This window comes from Spea bombifrons, chromosome 2 (genome assembly GCF_027358695.1).
Source record: "Spea bombifrons isolate aSpeBom1 chromosome 2, aSpeBom1.2.pri, whole genome shotgun sequence".
Taxonomy (NCBI): domain Eukaryota; kingdom Metazoa; phylum Chordata; class Amphibia; order Anura; family Pelobatidae; genus Spea; species Spea bombifrons.
Window position 1 is genome coordinate 135,472,012 of NC_071088.1, and position 22,659 is coordinate 135,494,670.

At 41.2% G+C, this 22,659-nt stretch overlaps 1 protein-coding gene across 2 annotated transcripts in view; it reads left to right on the forward strand.

Moving 5' to 3' along the window:
* Positions 1-22,659, forward strand: part of PDE2A (phosphodiesterase 2A) — a 148,341-nt gene that overhangs the window by 69,463 nt on the left and 56,219 nt on the right. For both annotated transcript variants that reach the window (XM_053456609.1, XM_053456610.1), the window contains exons 2-3: positions 1,293-1,382; positions 7,735-7,823. In XM_053456609.1, the coding sequence (XP_053312584.1) occupies positions 1,293-1,382; positions 7,735-7,823 (179 nt within the window). The remainder of the gene's footprint in view (positions 1-1,292; positions 1,383-7,734; positions 7,824-22,659) is intronic.

Genomic DNA, 22,659 nt, shown 5'->3' on the forward strand with positions numbered 1-22,659 from the left:
AAAGAGATTTATTGGATGAGATCTCCAGAAATCCATTTGTTCTTTGTATAGTTGTTTTTTTAAGTAAAATGTCACCAAGGTCTCCTGAGTTAAGTTTTTGAAATAAAAAAAAAAAGAAATTGGGTAAAAAATTAGCAAAATACGGAGTAACCTAGGAACTGACCGTTTTTTACATTCATGAATCAGTGGCATTGGCTAGAAATCATACGTGGAATCTGGCGGGACGTCAGTAAGACATGGTTTACATCGAAGGGTTAATGACAGTCACATAAGGACAGGCATTATTTAGCCAACTGTGAAACAGATGGCAAAATTAGATGTTTGCAATATACATGAAGGTACCTGCGGCCACGGAATTTGCATGCATCCGTAACCTCGCCGAAATCAGTCTGAAATTATGAATCCAGAGTAGACGTGCCTTTCAAAACCGGGGCAGATGTTCTATAATCTTACATCTGGAACCAGGGATCCAGAACAAAAGTCATCTCGGGTCAGGAATCCGTAGCCTGAGATCTTGAGTGGGAATCCCACCGTCACATCCGACGTTCGGTAATCTTGTGCCTAAAACCTGTGATCTAGAACTGGGCTAGACGTTCTGTAATCCTATGTCCAGAACCTTAAATGCAAAGTCAATCCAGATGTTCTGTAACCTCATGTCTGGAACGGAAAACCCAGAACTAGACCAGGCAGTCAGCGATCCTGTGTCTAAAACGTAGAATTTATTGCCAATCTTGATGTTCTAAAATCTTGTTCTAGAACAGAAAACCCCAGACAATCTCCGATCCGGTTTCTAGAACCAGGAATTTATAGCCAATCCAAGTGTTTTGTTACCCTCTGTCTGGAATCAGGAACCTAACCAAATCAAACTATATTTAAAAAAAAAAGAACCCCAAATCAAGATGCTCTGTTTCGGAAGAACCTTTAAATACTCTCCTGGGTGACGTCTCCTCTCGTCTTACTGCATAACTTCATGTTTTTGGACTCTACTATTTTGGTTTATAGGCAAAACTGTAAAATGTAATAAAACACCCCAAGGATGAGTTCGTCTTGCTCCAGAAACTCATAGGAGGGAGTATTTCTGCCCCTAATATAATGACGTCCCACGAGTAGACAACAAACCCACACTTGCCTCGTCTTGCTCGGAATTCTTTCCTCCTGATTTAGATCTTTGGCACTCGTGGTTCTGAAGAAGTGTTTATGATGTTGGTATCCGACGCTGTATTTTAGCTAGTTTTTTTTTTTTAAATGAGGTGTGATTTAATTTTAATTTAGTGTTCTTTTATTTCTCCCAGGATGCTTTGCTGACCCTGGGCTCCGTCATAGACATTCCACGTCTACAGGAAGCCATCAAAGATGCCATAGCAGCCGTCCTGCCAAAAGTGGTAAGCGAACCACAGCGTTCACTCGCTAATCGCCATGTCTGTTTATTGTATACGTATCGAATTTCTCGTTTTGTCTAAGAATGCATTGACGCGAAATGCGTCGGGGAAACAGAGAATGCGTGTAGCTGAATTGATTTATAATAATTAGGACTCTGGGCTTTCAGAATATTTAATGAATCAACGATTCCAATAGCATGTACAGGTATTAGTAAATTCACTGCACTTTATATTATTTACTCCTAATACGAAGGAGAACTCAACCCTGCCATGATGATCAGTCAGCCAGTTGCGAGTTTGTTGGCAAGACTGCTGGCGCGGAAGATAAATCAGAGATGGATCAGATGCTCAAAAGGGCTTCTTGAAGCAGCCAATCCGCGGCAGGAGAGCAGTCACTGGGAGCTCTTTCTGCACATGCTCACAAGGGGTCTTGTTAACCTCTCCAAGCACTTCCACTAAGCCAGATCCGGAGTTGACTAGCAGTCGGTATACCGCGTGAGCGTGCACAGCAGGACATGGGGGACACGGAAACGCAGAATCCCCCAATGCATTGACAAGGGGGACCACACAAAGATTTAAAGAGCAAACTCATCTATCCTATACATTAAACTGCATAACATTGCTGGTGTGTCACTTTCAAGTTGTTTGCGAGTGCATTCGAGTGCAGCAAATTGAGAGTGAAAAAATCGTTACCATGCCCCATGTCTTCTAGATCCCTTATTAACCAAAAGAACTGACAGTCACCTTCCACAGCAGCGTTAAATGGGGCATCTTATCTTATCTACAAGCAAAGAGGTTAAAACTCTGCGATGAGATCCTTTACGGGATCTTCTTACTCTCAAAACGCATACCAGAAAATGAATTGCTTGCTATGTGCGAATGGGGGCAGCAAATGAGAATGGTGAAATATTCATGAGTACAACATATCTTTTGGGATTCTTTAATGAAAACAGATCCATGCAAATGCGGAGCCGTCCTTTGTAGAGTGCCCAGGGACAGTCAGCTGCACGCACGGCCAGAATTCGTAATTAGCCACGTGCCTCGGCCGCGGCCCACGGGCAACCGGGCGCTTCCAGGCAGTCTTAACCTTGACGTCGCCTGACTTTATTAGAGAAAAATAAACTAGTGTCCATCGGTATTTTCCACGATTGCCTGAATAATTCTGGTGGCTAAGAGGTTAATTTTTTTGGTCACCAAGTTCACAGGCTTGCATTTATCTTTGTTGCATTCATCTATGCGACGATAGAATTATCCTATAATAATGATAATAATGATAGTAACGATAGAATTCTACCTGACGATAGAATTATCAAATAATAAATGATATAATTTATATATATAAATTATATATATTTATTATTATTATTATATATTCTTATTGTTGTCTCGATTCAAACCGATGTGGACTTACCTCGCTGATAGAATCAAGAAGATTGAATTCAGTAGCTGTTCATCAAATCTAAAGGGCCGAGAGTGTCTAACAAATCAGCCGCCGCTCCCCAAAGGTACCTCCTTTTCTCAGCATCCCCAAAAATCCTTTTAGGTACCCTAGTGGAGGCTCTTCCTCTACCGTCTCATCCATGGAGAAATATGTTGGAATTGAACCAAGCTCCAGCTTCTAGAAGTTGGCTTCCTTAACATCTACATAAGGTGCACCTCTATGTCAACGGTTACTGAGCCACGAGACAACAAGGAAGAGCTGAGATCTAATTTTATCATTACAGTTTTTAGAACCTTTTAATGATGACCTCATGGACTTGCTGTCACACGCGCTTTAGTCCTAAAACAAACTAGGTGATGTTCCTCTGGAAACTCAACACGTGGCTAGGAGCTGACCTTGGGTTAAGGTGAACACTTAGGTCAACTCCTGAGCCAAGTTGCTTGGTGAGGAGCGAGTTCACCAAGTACTTATTGCCAAGTTGCATTCGAGACAGATTAAAGGTTCTTTATTAATTTCGGGGACTCAACTCATGAATTTACCCCAAAGGAGGAAATTAATCTGTGCTTTATCTGTGATGAGCCTAACGCCCTTTCTTAGAAGAGCTACTTGAGTTTTGCCAAGCGATGAGTAAGCGATCGATGCAAATAATTTGGAAAACTTGTGCTGTGCTTGATTTGCTTTTTACTCCAGCGGCGCCCGAAAGCCGGAGGAAAAGCACTTGAAGAAGTGAATTTGTTAATGATGTTCCCGTGACATTGCATTATCCAAGGGAGCTTTATTGAGCGTGAAATTGGGATCAACTCTGTGTCATGGAATGAAAGAAAAGAGGTACCATCTGCTATAGTTCAGAACAGAATCCCATTTGTGCATCAACATTCTGCCAGGAACACAGCGACATCATTTTACCGGCCCCAGTCCGGCACCCAACGCCACGTGTCAACCCACCATAATGCGGCATCTTCGTTACAGACCCAGGGGGGCTACAAAGTAACAAGCGCCACAAGTACCGGAGCGAGATAACAGAAATAAGGGCTTTCCAAAGGCCACCAGAAGCTGCTAACTTATCCCGTATCAGTAACAATAATAACAATAATAGAATAATAACAATAATAGAATAATAACAATAATAGAATAATAACAATAATAGAATAATAGCAATAATAGAATAATAACAATAATAGAATAATAGCAATAATAGAATAATAACAATAATAGAATAATAATAATAGAATAATAACAATAATAGAATAATAATAATAGAATATGTCGGCAGGCCAGTCCCATCCGGCCCGTTTTTTCTGCTCTTTTTTTTTTTTTTATCTGTATCGGTTATAGGGAATGATCATTCACATTCAATCTGATTTGGTCATGTGACTGAAGCCACTTAAGGGCAAATGTCTTTTTTTTTAGAACATCTGTCGCTTTTACCTAAATCCTAAACTAAATAAAGTCAATGTAATGGTGTGTAAGACTTACAGTAACCAAACTGTATGTATTAGAACCTTTCTTTATGGTTAAAGCATGCGGGGAGCCATCTCGGGCTGTGCACCATTATTCTTCCCCATTGAGTTATCTCTCCCCTGCTGTGATGTTGCTGATGGTTGTTGATTGGCTCAGGCAGCCTTTAAAATATTTCGCCACTTATCCCAGCCCTTACTTTTACAATTTCAACGATTATGCTGATTTTAAAACAAAAAACACATGCTGTACCTATTTATTTTGACTGTTTATTAGTCTTATTAAAGGTGGCAGTTCCACTTAAAGGAGGCTAGAAGTCAGACCCAGGCATCATGGTCGATGTATATTATTTAAAGAGACAGCTGTCCTGATCCAGTCTAAATATATTCTTAGTTTATGTTTTTTTTTTCTTTTTTTAAAGGTTATTTAACAATGCCTAACCTCCTGTCACGCTAAATCAGGTGCTTCATCTCATACCTTCCATAAGATCAGCTCCTGGAAGGAAAAAAATCAGCAGAATAATCTTATATTTTAAAGATCGGTGGGGTTGTCATAGGTACGTGAACGGTAGGGTCCCTCTATAGGTCGCAGAAGCTAAAAAAAAATAAAATAAAATCTTTTTTCTTTTATTGTTGGGGAAACGTCTCAAAGAACTCGGTCTAAGAATGGCTTTTTTTCTAAGTATGGTCCTTTGTTGTCTCTTCACAATATAAAGTTACTGCACCTTCTTAGATGAAGAGAGGGCGGTAAAGATCATCGTTTCGTTCTAAAGCTTTCAAGAAAAGTCAACAAAGAACATTAAAGAAAAACCATTTGGGTCGGAGTCTTTCTTCCCGCCGCCAACAAAACAAAGGACTTTCTTCTTCTTTTTTTTTTTATATTTCTTTAAGATCGATTCTATTTTATATAAAACCATCATGAAGGAAGCAAACTTTTATTTGAAAGGTTGATAATAAAGCCGAAATGCCGTACATCCCAAAAATGCAGAGACAAACACAATAATGTCTTGTAGGATTTATTTCTTGGGTCATTATGTTGGATTCTTCACTGTGGCTTAGGGTCTTCTCGTCAACGTTCAACGGCTAATCTCGGACCTTCGACTCTCTTCAACATGTGTCCGACGTGACGTATTGTACTGAGAACAGAAAAGGAACTTTTCAATTAACCACAACGTATCATCAGAAGACTTTGGGCCTCAACACCCAAGAGGCCAGACTTATGGTGCAACGGTCACCAGTATGACCCAATACAGGAACTAGGACCACCTGTCTCAAGGCTTTCTGAGAAGCTTGTGCTGGCAACACTTAAGTCGTGTCCCCCCTAAACAGGGACGGACTGGTGAAGATGCTGGCACTTTAAAGCCTGGTGGCCTAAGTGCAGCCGATATGCTGCCACAATCTGTGTTTTTAAGCCTTTTGTGCCAAATGGACGATCTACCTAATGCTATACTGCATTATACAGTAAATGTCATGTTATGTATCTAATTTTCCAAGACACCCTTAAAACAAATCTGTGGAGGCTGGATTATATTATTTTCTAAATACGTTTGATAAATATGGAGGTTCTTAAAGCTCTCAAGTTTCTGCATTCACTATGTCAGATTCCCATTTAATTCTATTGTTTCTATTATCGGTGTCTGAGCCAGAGGTGATGGCGTGACTTCAGGTTGTCTCTACCCCTTGAGCTACCAGGTCCGACTAAAGGGTTTGAGATGATCGAACATTGAATTTGTGGAAGGCAATTCTAAATAAAAAAATGTCCAGTACACAAACTTTTATTTTTAATGTGCAGCATGGGCACCGATGCATTTTACCGCATGAAAATAGGTGCAGGCATTCCTTAGTTATTTGAGTTAGAACATGAGACTTCAGGGTCATTGAACTCCTCCCTTGGCTGCCTCTATTGAAACCAGGAAGCATTCCTAGGTACACTTCCTGCACATGCTCAGTAGCGCTCCCTCTGAAGTCACTGAAGTGAGGGGCCATTGCATTTACGCTACCAGAGTTCAGATAGCAGACATTTGGATATGGGGCTGCGGCGTTCCTTTAAACACAGGTTAAGGCATTGATATCTTTTCTAATTCGCTCGGCACTAATGTACTTGGTTGTTTCTTTTAGGCTCTCATTAGCAGGTCAGATAATTAACAGAGTAATAGAATTAACCTTTTCATTTGTTTTTTTTTTTCTTCTGCTCTCCCCGCCAACATAATTTGTTTGGTCAGATCAGTGAGAAGCTACATCATGTACATGGAACAGACAGACATTGAAAGGGAAACAATTATCAGACATTAGCATTTCCATTATGAGGTCTATTTTCAGCCCTGATGATTTTTGCCTCATTTAATTCCTTTCTCTTATTTGTTCCCTTGGCGGGATTAATTGTATCTTCTCTTGTTTACCACGAACATTTCTCTGGCACGGAAGCTATTGATCTATTCTAGCCTTTGTACTGTGAGTGACATTGCTGGGCGGGGAAGAGATATTTAGGACTTATGAGAAATACTGCAATTCGCTTACAACTTGGAGAAACGACCATCCGGAACTCTAAAGATTCTTGTAGAACTTTTAAGTATCAGGAACTTGAGTTCTTAGAAATACTTGTTTGGAGAAATGACCTTGTGTGTTCCATCTCGCGAAGCGTTCTGATTACCATTTAATCGAGACGTGTAACAGAGAGGAGAACCCTTCCTTACAAAGAAGAACAAGAAGAACCTTTCAAAGATGGGAATCTTCTGGTCCTTAAGATAAAGTGGAAGTGACAGCGCCTGGCCATGGATCCTACAGGTATGGCATGTACCTATCTTTGTGTTTTGTAGCATATTGGACTCCTACTCACAGCACCAGAGCTCCCATGGATCCTGACACCTGTGCAGTTGGCCAGGAAAGAAGACAGAAGAACAAAATGCATCTGGCTCTTAAATACAGACGTCAGAAAATTATGGAGAACTTGGGTTCCTCTGTCTGCTCCGAAGAATCAATATCACCTAGTTAATGCCATTCTTCATACTATACGGTGGGCACCAAAAGAGGACCATCAGCTGCCCCTTTATCATTAAAGATCCAAGGAACCAAGGTCCTCCTAGCCAGAGACCCATCTCATTGCGATCTCATTGCGAGGACCGGTTTCATGACGATGTAGACCTTCTAGGTTAACAAAAGGAACATTATGATGACTCAGGGAATCAAAGTTCCAAAACAAATGGTATCATCAATGGTTTTGTCAGAAATTCTTCTCTGTAGGCACCATAAAATGCAGATATGACTATCCTAGACCATTTATTACGCGCGCTCTATCACTATACCACCAGTGATACATGTTTATGAGATGTTTGTAGGCTATTGAACCGGAGGGATCTGCATATAAACAGAGCTGGAATTGTTTGAGTCGTATAAATGATGACGGGCGCCATCCTTCACGTTTCCGTTCCCCTTCGCAAACCTCTTTGGTCTCTTGCAGGACAATGCCTTTATCTACCTGTTGCACGCAGAGGGCCGGCTGGTGTGCGGAGACCCGTCTCACGAGCTGCCTCAGGAAGGGAAACTCAGGTAAGAGACGTCTTTATTACTCGTAACGCCGTCTTCTCTGATCCGTTCATACAACCCCTTAAGGGTGAATTACGTTTTTGTGGACAAATGATATGAATCGCTGCTTGAGAGTGGATTCCTCCCGTGATTTATATTATAAACAAAATCAAATATTCAGAAATAAGAAGGTTATCAGATTATTACATTTATAAAACAGCCTGGAGTAAAAGAGGTTTTACTCGGAAGAGATCTGTCATCCAGGCCAACACAGACACCAATCCTGGAAAACACTTTCTGTCTGGATGTGAGTGGTGAGAGTTGTTGAGTTGAGAGGGTCTATAAAGGTTACTCGCTGCTGCTTTTCAGTTTATTCTACACCTAACCCTTTGTAACAAAGTAATATGGGTTGAAAAAAAGTTTAACCCCCTGCTGTTGCTCCAGAAGAAGGCAAAAAAAAACCCAATTGTGTCTCAAATAAGGGAAAAATACCTAATCTAATATTTTGGGGTTATTTTTTTTTTATTTTGAGTAGAGATGTTATAGAGGGATGTGTCTCGCAATTCTAATAGATTCATATACAAAAAAACAGATCTGTCATCTTCCAAAGTCCTACATTTTATAACGTAATAAGCCTGGTTGTCAAGACTGTCCTGGGAATATTGGGGGCTATTGGCAGATATGTGGAATTTTACAAATTCTGTAACTATGACATCACATTCCATGGCAGAGTTCACGAGTCAGACAGAATATCTGGAAGGTATTGTTCTAAGATGCTACAAAAGAAAAGTCTGGCTCGGTTCCAGATTATATTATTCAGCCTTTAAGACCATTTTATAGTAATAATAATAATAAAAAGAAACATCTCTGGGCTGAAACATTCGATCCGAAATAAAAATAATAAGTAAGTCTGCTAAATCCAGCGATGATGTACAGAAATAGAACACATTCACGCTCCCCGAAGCCACTAAAAGTGTAAATGGCGGAAATCGATTTATTTTTCATTAGATTCATGCCCTGTTGGCTTTTCGTGAAGCAGAACCCTGTAAGGACAACTTTTTTATTTGTTAAGTGAATTTTCTGTGATTTTTTTTTTGTGATGTTGTATGTATGAAACATCAAATGTTTTATGTGTTTTACTAAGACGTTCAATGATTATCTTTTCGGAAACATCCGTGGAGCACCGGTAACAGGTTTTATACGTGCCATTTTTAATATAACTGGTATGACATCATATCCTGTCGCTCTGTGAGGTAAAGGAATAAAGTGACATATAAGCCATGTATGGAGGCTTGGCATAGCCTCCATGGTCTAAATAGGCCAGTGGGGGGGGGCATCAGAGATCTCCATTGTGAGCGGCCCATTGAACAGGGGGGCACCCCGGGGGTCTGATCACCCAAGATGGCCATCTGCTCCCAATCCACTCAGGAGGAGTATGAAACCAAATGCCCCTCACTTCGCTAGCAGAAACATATGGCAGATCGGCCCCTTACGGCCCCCGTCTAGTCTGCCCGTCTCTCCTGCTGTAAAGACTCAAACCTTAATCAGTCGTTGGTCTCGTCTTAGATTCAGGAGTCGTATGCCTGTTCCTCGCTGTGTTAGCGAGGGATACAGCTCTACTCTTGTGAGCTTACAATCTAATCCGGTTTCTGTGACGTCGTCCAGTTGGGTTGTGGCACAAGACCAATATGTCTGCTGATTAACTGTATGATTACTATCGGCTTTGCCGTAGAATTATTTGGTCTTAAAACAGATAGTATGGGGCAGTTATTATTTCTGCTTCGCCTTAATTCCCTGTTTTTTGTACCTTTCATTGAAAAGACACCATTTTAAGGCTGAGTAGGTTGTATGCCGATAGGATCGGCCGCTCATGATCTCCCCGAAGATCCGTCCCACCGGACCGCACTCAAAGGCTTTTGATCCCTTCTAATGCGCCAGTAAATCATTTCCCAGCTGTTTGCCGACAAAATCCCGTCTTCCAAGTTTGATCGTTCAACTTTCTTTTCTCTCTCGATTGTATAAACGACTTCACCAGCCCCTTAGGTGTTTTATTTCACGGTACTATAAACCGTAGAAAAATGACTTAAATTCAAGAATTTTTTATCTAAATAGAATGTGTGATTATTGCATCATCTAAAGACCTTTGACATCACCAGGCCCCATTTAACGTGAAATATCACAGGAAAATGGCCAAGCGGGGCACAAATGTGTAATAATGAATAAAAATATGTTTTAATTTTAAGGATAATATTAAAAAGGGCATGGAATTACTTTTAAAGCCCCCCCCATATGTTTTCCTACACCCCATTCTCTCTACCCTACAAGCCGGACCCTCTTTACCTCATGTATCGGTTCTAGTATCATCGGACCCTTTAAATATACGGATTGTTGGCGCTATAAAATAATAGATAATTATTATAATAATAATATCACGGACCTATAATTTTTTTTTTACTTTTCTGTGTCTGGCACACGTAGGATTCATCGAAATAATTTCATTTGGGGCGACATGAAGGCTAATTATTCCTCCTGAATCAGTGAGCCCTGCAGCCCTACTAATTACCCCGAGCGTTAATTGATGTCATAAAAGTCGTCCGACTGCATCTTCACTGCGAGATAAAATAATCTGCCCCCCGGCGGGTTAATGCCGTCTTTAAAGGGACAGGAACCTATGGTCTCTATAGGTGCCACTTGGGAGGCTACCTGTAATATCAGTCTAGCCCCCCCCAGATATTTCATGCGTATTAGCTAAATATGATATATTTGACGGAATTAAATGGCGCCTGAGGCTTTTAATTGAGTTCACGGCCACAAAAAATGTTCCTTTTCTTTATCCACTCCCCAATACTCCATATTGCTGAAAATTCACTTTTTTTCTACCATATGCTATTTTTTCCCTCCTATCTCTACTTGATTTACTTAAAGAAAAAATGTAACACGAAAATCAGACAAACGCGCGTTCAGACTTCCAACCGTCGATACGATCATGGATTTAGGAGGGGCGGATAAACCCGGATCATATTTGGGGAGATTGACAAGAAAAAAAATTGCATTAGTTTATGACATCTGCGAGTTTCCATTAGCGAAAGCCTTTAAAGCCATTGCTTTTAGACAGTTGCCCTCGTACCGGCAAAGCATCATGGGAATTGTAGTCCCTTAAAAGCTACCCGTTTCATCCTGTTTACCGCTATGGAAGCCGTGTTGGGGGATGGGGTGGGATTTTCTGCGGTCACCTATTTATGTTTTTTATGAAGGGGAAACACATTTCATGCCGAGAGAAGATTAATTTTATTAAACTATGAAATTAGCGATATATATACCATGTGAGGCTGATCTGATAATTCAATTATATCGCACGTGTCGCCTGAATCTTGCCCCCTTCGCTCCTGCTCAGCTCAAGCGCCAGCCAAATCGTACTTTCCGCGCTCTCTTTAAAGCATTGTTTGATTAGAGCGCAAGCTTTAGTCTTAATGTGAAAGTATCGTGCCGATAGAGCGCATACACTAACATACGAATTAGTGGGACTTTAGCTTTAAATAGTGTTTGTGGCAGTTGTGCAGAATATTTTAAAAAATGGCCAATCGCATCCCTAGTTTGCACCCACCAAATTAATTATACATTATAAAAGGCCATCCTTGGAAAATGTGTCCGTCAACAAGGGCTGAGCTGGCCCCAAATAATGTATAGATCAAATTTTAATTTCAAAATAATCTCAGTGATTTCCTTATACATTATGCAGGGCAGCAGAAGGCCACTGACGTTTTGCCCTCGTAATGTATAGGAAGTCCCTGCGCATGGTCAGCTTGTATGTGAGGTTCTTAGGCGATGCCGAGAGAAAATCGTTACAGTTTTCCTTCGATCCATACATTTGCTTGTAACGCTGGTTTTCTACAGTGCGCAAAATGCTTTTAAACACAATTTAGATAATTGGGTCCTTTTTATATCTAAGGACACGTTATCTCAAAATTGCTTAAATTCTACTACTGGACAGAAAAAGAATGTCATGATCCGCACTATGATCTCTGCACGCGCATTCTAAATAATATATAATAATAATATTCATGGCTAAGCTGAATTGGATGTCGGTTCCTTAAGTGCCCCTCCAGCCCCCCGGATAGGTTCAGACCCATTCTGCCCCATCTAGTCTGCTCATTTTAAACCTGTACCACTTCTGCTAAGAGGCTGTTCCACTTATCTACCACCCTCCCAGTAAAGTAAAACTTCCTTAACTTACATCTAAACCTCTGACCCTCTTGTTTTTGTCCAAGCATTACCCCCCCTCCTCCGCCGCAGTACATAATATTCTAACCGGCCAGTGCTCTTAAATAAAATAACACACTTTATAGAGGAACGGCAACATATTTCTCCGTGAATAAATCCTGCCTGCTGGAAACCATAAGCTGGGTTGCGGATCAATACACAAAAAAACGAAGCAAGTCCGAGAGGATTGAAGAAAGCGGTAAGCGGAGAATCTAGCGCGATGCGCGATGAAGTAGCGAGAAGAATAAGATATTGTTACATTGTATCGGTGGATTAGTCGGGGACGTCGGGGAAGCCACCAGGACATCCACATCCGCCAGGTCTGCCTCTATCTCTACTTGATATATGGAAGCGCAGCAGAAAGAGAAGGTATCAATAGGAGGATTAGTTCTCTGCTCATCTCTTTTACTGATGGATATTTTCTCTCTAGTGGGAGTAAAAAAAAAAAAATCTCAGTATTAAAAAGTAAAAGCATACATATATATACTTTTATTTTTTTAATATAAAAATAATCTTATTATTTTTTTATATAAAAATATTTTTATATTAAAAAATAAAAGTATATATATATATAGATAGATGCTTTTATTTTTTAATATAAAAATATAAAAAATATCCTATTATTATTTTATAGAAAAAAAATTATATTAACAAATAAAAGTATATATATATATATATTTTAATATAAAAACATTTTTTCATATGAAAATATTCCTATAATCGTATAAAATATTCAATCTAGTTATATATTCTCACATCTCTCCGGAGGAAGATCCACTGAACAATTTGAGTTAGTTTCCCCGACACCAAGTAGATTGCAAGCTCACAAGGGCAGGTCCCAATGTTCCTTTAACGTTAACATAATTTAGTTTCTAAACCCATTCCCTGCTGTTTCTGTAGACATTATTGGGGTTTTTAGGGCTGTAGAACCCTGCGATCCCCTCATACCCAGCAAACATTCCGAGCTCCTAGAAAAGTGGGACATCAGGGGAGGAAAGAGGGACATCAGGGATTTGGGAAATGAAAGAGGGACTGTCTCTTTTTGGGCACTTGGCAGTTATGGTTTTTCTGTGCTGTTTGGGAGCGGAGATGAAGCTCCCCGGGGAGACTTTGTAACGGTTTCCCGTGGCACGCTCGCTTTAGCTGTAAAAACGATTCCGCTGCCATTTCAATTATTTTGTTGACTTGAAAATAAGTTATAAAAGCCAATAAATATTATTCTCTGCAGTTTTAAGAGACAGAAGATGAGATCATCAATTTTACAAAAAAAATAGGAAAAAGTAGCTTTATAATCTCGGCCAGGAAAATAAATGTGTACGTTTTTATGGTGAAGATGGATGGTGGTGAGTGTCTGGCGAGCACGGTGTGATATTAAACCGGATGCAATTATCTGAGGGTTTTTGCTGGTACATATTGTCACAGGAGCCTCCGTGACTCGGGGGGCAGCCGGGGGCTGTATTTCCCATTATAGACGGTGGACCCCTGCATTGCATAACATACTTCCAGCAGGCGACAGTAGACACTAATAGCAGCACAATACCTGGGTCATTTGCTTGGGTTTATGTTTCTCACCCTGTATATGATTAGGGGTACAGGGTGGTAACCATGCACAAAATCTCACTCTCTAAATACCAGTTTTCCCCTCACCCTACCTGACTGACCAATATTATTGGTTCTGAGGCAGACTTGTGTAAGTTGGTGTGGGTTTCTGTTATAACTAATGTGCATATGATCTGCATTGTGTGTTTTACATATGGTGTGATGCATGCTGGTTGTAACTCACCGCAACCTTTTGAAAGGCTCTTGGAGGCTGGTAGTGATTGTTTCCTCAATAGAGTTACTTCCTGTTTAACATCAGTTGGGCATTGGCCTGCTATTGGACAGGAGCCTTGCTCCATGGTGGTTTTGTCATATGCTGGTAAGCTCTTTTTGTGTGTGCTAGGCCTTGGGCCTTTTGGTTAGGTGGGCAGTGCATATGGGAGAAAAATTCACACACTGGCCAAATAGGCTGGGGCTTCCTTGAGGAGTGCTTTGCGTATAGTTTCACACGATTTGTACTGTTTTTTTTTTTTGAACAGAGCATGTGTGGTTTTTACTATTTTATATTTTTGTCGATGCAGTCGAAAGCGAGAGCACAGGACGGACACGATAATTGTAAGTTTTTTGATTCACTGAAAATTCATGACGGAGCCAGGTCCCTTAAAAAGATCTGTTTTTTTCTGGTGAGGAGGGTTAGGTTAGGTAGCTGTTCTGAGCGTCCCCCCCTCCTCTAAAGAACTATTTCAGTGGTCCCAACCCTTACAGGGAGAGGCTTGTGATACCAACACTTTTCCATTATTTCAGTGGCACAACACCGCGTTCCTTTGCTTGGATTTATGTTTAAAGTGAATAGTTTTTGCTTTGCTCCTGTCTGTCTGGCCAATATTATTGGTTCTGACGGCAGGATTGTGTAAGTTGGTGTGGTTTTCTGTTATAACTATTTTGCATATGTTCTGCATATTGTGTTTTACATATGGTGTGATGCATGCTGGTTGTAACTCACCACAACCTTTCGAAAGGCTCTTGGAGGCTGGTAGTGATTGTTTCCTCAATAAGGTTAGTTCCTGTTTTGTGTTTTTACAAGTGGAGTCTTGTTGTTTGAGAAAGGGTTGTTGTTGCTGCTGCTGCTGCTGCTGCTGCTGCTGCTGCTGCTGCTGCTGCTGCTGCTGCTGCTGCTGCTGCTGCTGCTGCTGCTGCTGCTGCTGCTGCTGCTGCTGCTGCGCTTTTGTATAATGCAGTGCTGCTAAGGTCCTAAAAAGCTGTATTTTCTACTGTCCTTGATGCTTTTTTTTCATATATACATATTCCAGTTGTGGGTAGCGTAGAGCATTAATTGAAGCGGATGGGTCAGACTTCCAGGGTGGTTTGTGGCTGTGTTTGGTTCCCTGTCTGTTTTTTTTATTAATAGTGATGCTTATGTTTTAGCGTTTGCAAAAGAGATGTCTATGGTCTTGATTTGCTGAGGCTGTTTATGTGACTTTGTGACCCATTGATGGCTGTTGGTTAACATTAATGACTTCAGGACTAGACTAGAACCCCCTTAAGCCAGATATTTGCATGTAGATTTTGCTACCATCTGCCACTGAGGTTACCTTTTAATTTTTGGACATGTATGTTTTTGACACATTAAGAGGTTAGCTTTGTGTTGAAACAACATCATGTGTTGCATACATAATTGTATGACTTCTTATTGTGTAACCACTTTTATGACATCATGGATGTCTCAGTCCCCTCTGAACATCTTAATAAATGGTAAGTTCCCAAGAGCAGGATCCTCTTCTCCTTCTGTACCAGTATGTTTTCAAACCAGTTAATAGTATTGCCTATTTTGTTACATTTTACTCTCTCTTATTATAACAGTGCTCTGGAATCGGCTGGTGCTGTATACATACAATGTCATAATCATATTAATGCATGGCATCATACTGCGAGGTAGTGTGTGTGACATCATACAGCGTGGTAGTGTGTGTAAGATATTCTGGAATAGTGTGTGAAGTTGTATGCTGCGTGATTGTGGACTGCAGTGTAAATAGTGCATTTCGCATTGGTATATCACAGGTCTCGATTTGGACGCCTTAAATGTGTTATAGTGTGATCTGAGTTGTGATGCTGTGTACTGTGTTGTGTGTAGTTGCATCACAGTGTGTTCTGATTTGTGATACTGTGTTGTGTGTAGTTGTGTTATAGTATGTTCTGAGTCCTGATGCAGTGTTATGAGTTGTATGTAGTGGTGTTATGGTTGTGTCTTAGCGTGGTGAGGTGTGGATTTACAGCTCATTCTCTGTCTCCTGCAGTTTTTCTGTGTGATTTGTTAGTTGCAGGGGAGGTTAAACCACTCTGTGACCTGCTGGAATAAATCACTTTAAGTAAACAGAGTGAGATTGATTCATCCCATCACTGCATGCCGGATGCACACTGTGTTTGCTGAGATGCTAACACACAGAAGCCCCTGACTGCCTTTCATAAAACTCTATTTGGCTGGTTTCAAGAACAAAGAAACTCATTCAAAATCACTATAAAGTGTTAAAATTTGAGGGACATATTTCAATGTCGCACCCTAGACAGGGCCAGAAATCTCATGCTGATGAGTCCCATTAAGGACGAAACAGCTGTCCATGAGTGGTGATCTGGCTACTGCACCTCTTACCCGAGTATTGTCAATGGCTGTACAGCGAGCATTTACTTTCAAGGGATCCATGAATGAAGTGGATATAGAGGCAAAAGGTGATCGTTGTTGACCTTATTTGCATGCACCTATCCAGAATCCCTTGTGGTTGTGGCAGCACCATGAGATTTCTGAGGAAGAAATAAGCTGTCTGGTGTCTGTAGACGAGTGTTTAATAATGCTCCTACTACCCCCAAGTGTGAGTTAAAAAGCATCAGAATGCAAATGAGTTATGCTGTACCACCAACAATGTCTGGCCTAGTATTTACCGATGGAAGTTATTCCATACCACTGTAAATGTCTGGCTCAATATATAGTGATAGGAGTCATGTTGTACCACCATCAGTGCCTGGTTCAGTATATAACGATGGGAGTTATGCTATATCACCTGCCACAGGAGCCTCTAGCCTCCGTACCTGGAGGCTGTATTTCCCCTGGATTGCATTATATACTTCCGGCAGGCGACAGTGGACACTAATTGCAGTGCAATATCTGGTTACTTTGCATGGATTTCTGTTTAAATCACTCTGTACCTGGTTAGGGATACAGGGTGGCAACAGTAACCAAATATCCACTCATTTTTTTTCTTGCAATCTCTTTTTACACATCTTATTTTACACAAAGAAGGCCCAGGACCCCAGCTTTTCTAACTAATCGTCAAAGCCAGTAAGCTGTGTGCAATGCGTCCCTAGGGGCCCTGCTGGCCTTTCAACATCCCAGCCAGGAAGATGCAGCCTGGCTAAAGAGTTACTCAGCCAGAGAGGACAGATGAAGAACTGAACTCAGCAATCCCTCAGAGGGCCTGGCTGGTAGCAATCAGCTCATCCCAGGCCCCAGATGGAACCATGCGAGAGAGCCAACGCTCTCTTGAGCCCAGTTTTCCTCTTTCTCTTGCTTGTCTGATCAATATTATTGGTTCTGAAGGCAGGATTGTGTAAATTGGTGTGGTTTTCTGTTATAACTAATTTGCATATAATCTGCATATTGCGTTTTACATATGATGGGATGCATGCTGGCCATAACTCACTGCCAGCCAATTGAAAGGCTCTTGGAGGCTGGTGGTGATTGTTTCCACAATAAAGTTTGTTCCCGTTTTACCTCAATATGAGTTTTGCCTTGTTATCGGGCTAAGCCTTGAAGCTGCCCTTCTCAGGGTGGTAAAGCACTGTAATGCTGTGCTTCTGTGTACTACAGTGCCACTGAGGTTCCTAAAGAGCTATGTTTCTGGTTGTCTTTGATGCTAGTTTTGCCTGACAGTTGAGGTTTTGTGTTTTTGGTGGCCATGGGGAGAAGGAAGGATTGTCCGAGGGGTTTGGCCAGTGGGGTACAGATCGTTTCTGTCACACCACTATATCTATTTATGTACTATGTATGGATTAGGAGACATTCTGCACCACTGTCTGTGTCTGGATCACTATATAATGATAGAGAACTTTCTGTACCACTGTCTGTCCCTGGATCACTACATAATGGTAAGAGTCATGCTGTACCACTCTCTATGTCTGAATCACTATATAATGATATGATTACTGTACCACTGTCTGTGTCTGGCTTTGCCTATAATGATAGGAGTCATGCTGTACCACCGTCAGTGGCAATGCACTTGTGAAAGTAAGTAAGAAATGAAGAGTCTATGATTGGAGGTTAGAGGACAGTATAGGAACAAGGCCATCCTCAGGCCTCCATCACAGTATCTACAACTCCCACTCAGCCCCCTTTCTGGCCCTCCCTGCCTACTTCTTGGTCTTCCCTACGGGTGAGTTGGCAGCCACCCTCTTGCCCACAAGTCACATCACTGATCACCACTGCCCCGAAAAGCAGGACATGGGAGCTTGAGCCATAGAAGCTGGACGTAAGAGACTAAATCCCCAGACAAACATCCAAGTGTCACAAAATCCCACTCAAAAGCACAATTAATTCATGAAATTCGAATTCATTTACCCCATTATCATATGTAACAATATAGGTTGTCCAAATAATCCAGTGTGAATTGCGTCTTTCAGCGAGATATGCGGGGGGGGACCATTTCCTAGAGTAGAAAAGGCACATTCTCCAGCTTAATAATCTCAAATAACAATTCTTTATCAGCCCCGTATAAAATGGAACATACGTGTTATATGATCGATATCCTCTGACGGCTGCTGATTTGTAAATTGATTCGCCTTCATTTGCCGGAAAGTGGTAATCAATCAGAAATGATTAATTATGTGCCCACAAGCAGTGATATTTAATATTTCACCCGATCTTGTCTAGAGGAGATGGATGTGCATGTGGTCCCTAAATCATTGTAGACACGAGGAACAGAATAAACAAAAACCTTACACTCAAAGGGGCAGTAGGACCTTGTTGGTGCCGCTTGGATCAGTGAAGCAAGCAATGCTTTGGAGTGGAGTTTCTAATAGAAATATTCTTATTCAATTCTAAAACCAAAAAAAATAATTATAAAACCAGCAGGGGTGATGTATAAAATAAGCTGGTGTTCCCCATATCTACAATACACTCTGGTTTTCTTGGGATGGTCCCGAATTTCATACGTGGCCCCACTGACTCACTTTTTCGAGACAGTGGGGATCAAGGGCCGGTTGGGCCGGGAGACACTCTAATCTCCTCTGTCTGGCACAGAGAGCTGTGAAAGCAATGCAGGTATGGGTTGTCGCAGGACATACCTTCACCTCAGATCCCAGTTTTGCTAGCACCTCACGTTGGGTATTCACGTAAGTCGGTGTGAGGTGACCTCCATCGCAGCTCCTGCATGGCCGCATTGTGATGCTCTGCAACTGAACGCCACGAGGTGGCTCTTCGGGTAAGGTGGGTACGGACTTTCCCATGAATGTGCATTAGCATGACGACGATGCTTGTGCTGGACCCATTCAGATCTAGTCATGCCACCTATGAAGCTGTGTCTACATCCTCCCACCACTAGGTGGACCGTGGAGGAGGAATGGGACGTTCAGTAAATGTGTTTACTAGTTTTTTTTAGTAAATTGCATACCTGGAAGCAGCTTTCTGGACCCTTGGGGCAGTGTTAAGCCCCCTCACTTTCTTACATCGCCCCCCAACCACCTCCAAATATCAAAAATCTTAATGTATGGAACCAGGAAAAGCGTCATGATTTTTATTAGTCTGTTTACCAAGCCCACACTTCTTTCAGAGCCACAAGCTTTTTGTTTATTAAAAGGGCATCATTAATCTTCCTGCGCACTAAGCGCGTATGATAGAGATTCAATAACCCTCATAAATCTTTCTACTATGACTTTTGTTGAACAATATGTCATTAAAAAAAAACAAGCAATGGGCTTGCTGTCGATATAAAGCATATCATTCATACAGAGCTTATCTAGCAGTAAACAAATCGTGGGTTAAATGCGTGTACAGTTACAGGCTAAGTGTGAAGGTCAAGCTTTTTATTCAGTGTCTAGGCTTTGTATACAACGCGTGGCATTTCAGCCAAAGTGTGAAATTATTATTATTATTATATCTTTTATTTATAAAGCGCCAACAATCTCTGCAGCGCTTCTTATAGTCCATACATTCAAAGGGTAACAAGGGTCCTGCTCACAAGATTACAATCTATTTCATGCTTTGGCAGGGCACTATATGAAATACTCACACAGGGTTGGGCAGAATATATATTATGAAAAGGAAAAGTTTGTTGGACGCAGAAAAGTTAAAATAAATCGAAAAACACCCCTTTACTGCAGAAATGAGGTATTTTTATTTTAGATTTATTCTCAATTGTCCGTTTGTGATAATTGCGGTGGAATCGTTGGAAACGTTCTATTGTAGTGATTCACAAATGGGGGCAACCAAATGGCTCAGCTCCAGGTTGTCTGACCCCCAATGAAGTTTTGATTTGATCCCCATACATGTCCGCCGGTCTCAGTATATGTTTCCTAGCTGAACACTGATAAGTAGCGTTGGATGCCAGCAACTCCTATAGATTTTAGCCGCAGCTCAGCTCCCATTTGCTTCAATGAGAATGCGGCAGAGCATGTGGGGGAAGTGTACTTAAGTACACTTCCTGTTTTCAGCAGCGGCAACCAGTGGGAGGAACAAAATAAAATAAAAGTCATCATTTTCCAACTGCAGTAACTTAAGAATGCCTGCACCGATTTGCATGCAGTGAAATGCATTGGAGTCCATATAAAATTTACTCCACTATACATTTTACATGGAAATATGGCTGAAGTTGTACTTAGTTGAACACAGAGGTCTTGTCTATATTGGGCAAGATGAGCATCTAAGCCAACAGCTCTAACGATGAAAAATACTCTTAATTATGACACAGGTTGCCTGATGCCACGATACAATTTGATCCGTAAGATGCTGGGGGCATTTACTCTCAATATACTTCAATATATTACCCGGCTGATAATATAAGTCCAGTGGAGCAAAATCTTTTAGCTATTATTATAGCATTGCTTATTTCATGATAGTTTCTCCTTAAAACTTTTCTTTCTGAAGGGAATAAATCTTTCATGATGTATCACTATCGTTAGCCTGATCCATATCTTGACGCTCTTCAAGGAAATCTTGACCCTTGTTCCCCTGAGTCTCAATCCTCAAATTGTTCCTGCTGAGGGGTAAGTTAGTTTAATGAAGTTGGACATGCCGGTCTTGTTCAGTGCGTTACACGATGCCTCTCCGTGCACAGGGGGTCCGTGTCTCTCTGATCCCAAAGTGGAAGCCGTGTTTTACGTGTCACAGCGAGGCACGGCTGTGTTCTCACAATGCCCGATGTGTCATGTCGAATCAGGGATCCTTAGAGCCTGGAACAGGAACAAGAAGGGGATGATTCGATGAAACATGGCATGTGAAGAAGCAGCTTTGTCAGCTGGGAGCCGCGCAATGGAAACCTGCATTTACAGAGATACATAGAGCACAGTTCGGAGACGTTGGTTCTTGGGCTGGAAGAGAGGGAGCTTTTCAATTCTCAGCAAAGCAAATCCCAGAATTTTTTTTTTTATGTTAATGACGTTTAATGGTATTGTTAATGGTAAGTGGGAAACACTTGGCCGAGGAGCACGTTGGATCTTGGTATGTCATCATTAGCTTCAAACAAGGCAACATAATAAAGATGAATTAATAATTTATATAAACACTTAATTCCCTTGGGAGTACTTAAAAACATGTCACAAAACAAAAAAAACACTTCTATGAAGGTCCATCTGGAGAAAGAATGGTGTTGTCTTCTATAGGACTTACAGATCTAAGTTCCTCTTGATGGTATCTTCAGGAGTCACAGGTTCCACCACGTTACCGTCATGAACGGTCTATTGTTTTTTCTTCTTTTCTTTTTAAATATCTTCCTAGGCATGGAAACAGGGCTCCCGGATACTTTAGAAGCCATGAATATCGCGTTTAGAAGATTAAAGTCACTGATCTGATATTGTAAGCCATTTTTGAGAGTGTTAGAAGACTTCTTATCGTTCCCACCGTTTCTTGCTCTCTTGATAAATCCCTCAGTCACGTATCAACCTCAAGACCGGATTTTACATCTTATGCAAAAAGCTAAAAGAGGGCATATAACGCAAGCACCAGACTACCGATTAAGGCAGCCTGCTTGTCACGATAGCATTATCTAAGGCATAATTCCCAGGCTTCCTCTCAACATATCTGACTAATACAGAATGATGCCCCTTTACCAGCCACCGTGCCGCATCACATCATGCAAACGGCGGAATGGAACTATTCACCACTAAAAGCACTTCGAAAGTAAGATGATTTTTTTTAAAGGTGTGTTTTCACTCTACACCGCTACAGTTGTAAATTGGAACGTTGAGTCTTAGTGGAAGTTAATACCTTTTATTGGACCAGCTAAGAAATATATGTAGACAAGCTTTCAGGACTTCAGAGGTCTCTTCTTCAGAAGGAGAGTTCATCAGAAGAAGAGACCTCTGAGGTCCTGAAAGCTTCCTCTATGTTGGTTCATCAAAAGGTATCGACTTCAGCTAAAGACTCTTCTCTATGGCTAATACAGAGGTATCCATTTTTCTTATTCGTGTTGGAATGTTGTGAGAATTGTTTGGTAGGCCTTCTGCAGCCCTGAAGGGGCACAACTTGGGTCAATTGAAGCTGTGCGTGAGTATCAATCCCACACATGCGCAGTGACATGCTCTGAGGACACATACTGTCACACCAATACACAAAGTTTGGAGTTGTCGTTTGGGCTACAGACATAACTTTGTTGGTAGGATGAGTTGAGTTGCATGCGGTGCGTCTTCTGATGAGTTGCTGTCAAGATCTGCTTGGCTTCAGTAAAAAGTCTGTGATGAGTTGGTCATTCATCACCATTAAACTATCTATATAATTATTAAAAAAACAAGCATGAACAATAGAAAACAGAATATTTTTTGGCACCACAATGATCTTTTCCCCCTAAACATTCAGTCTTCA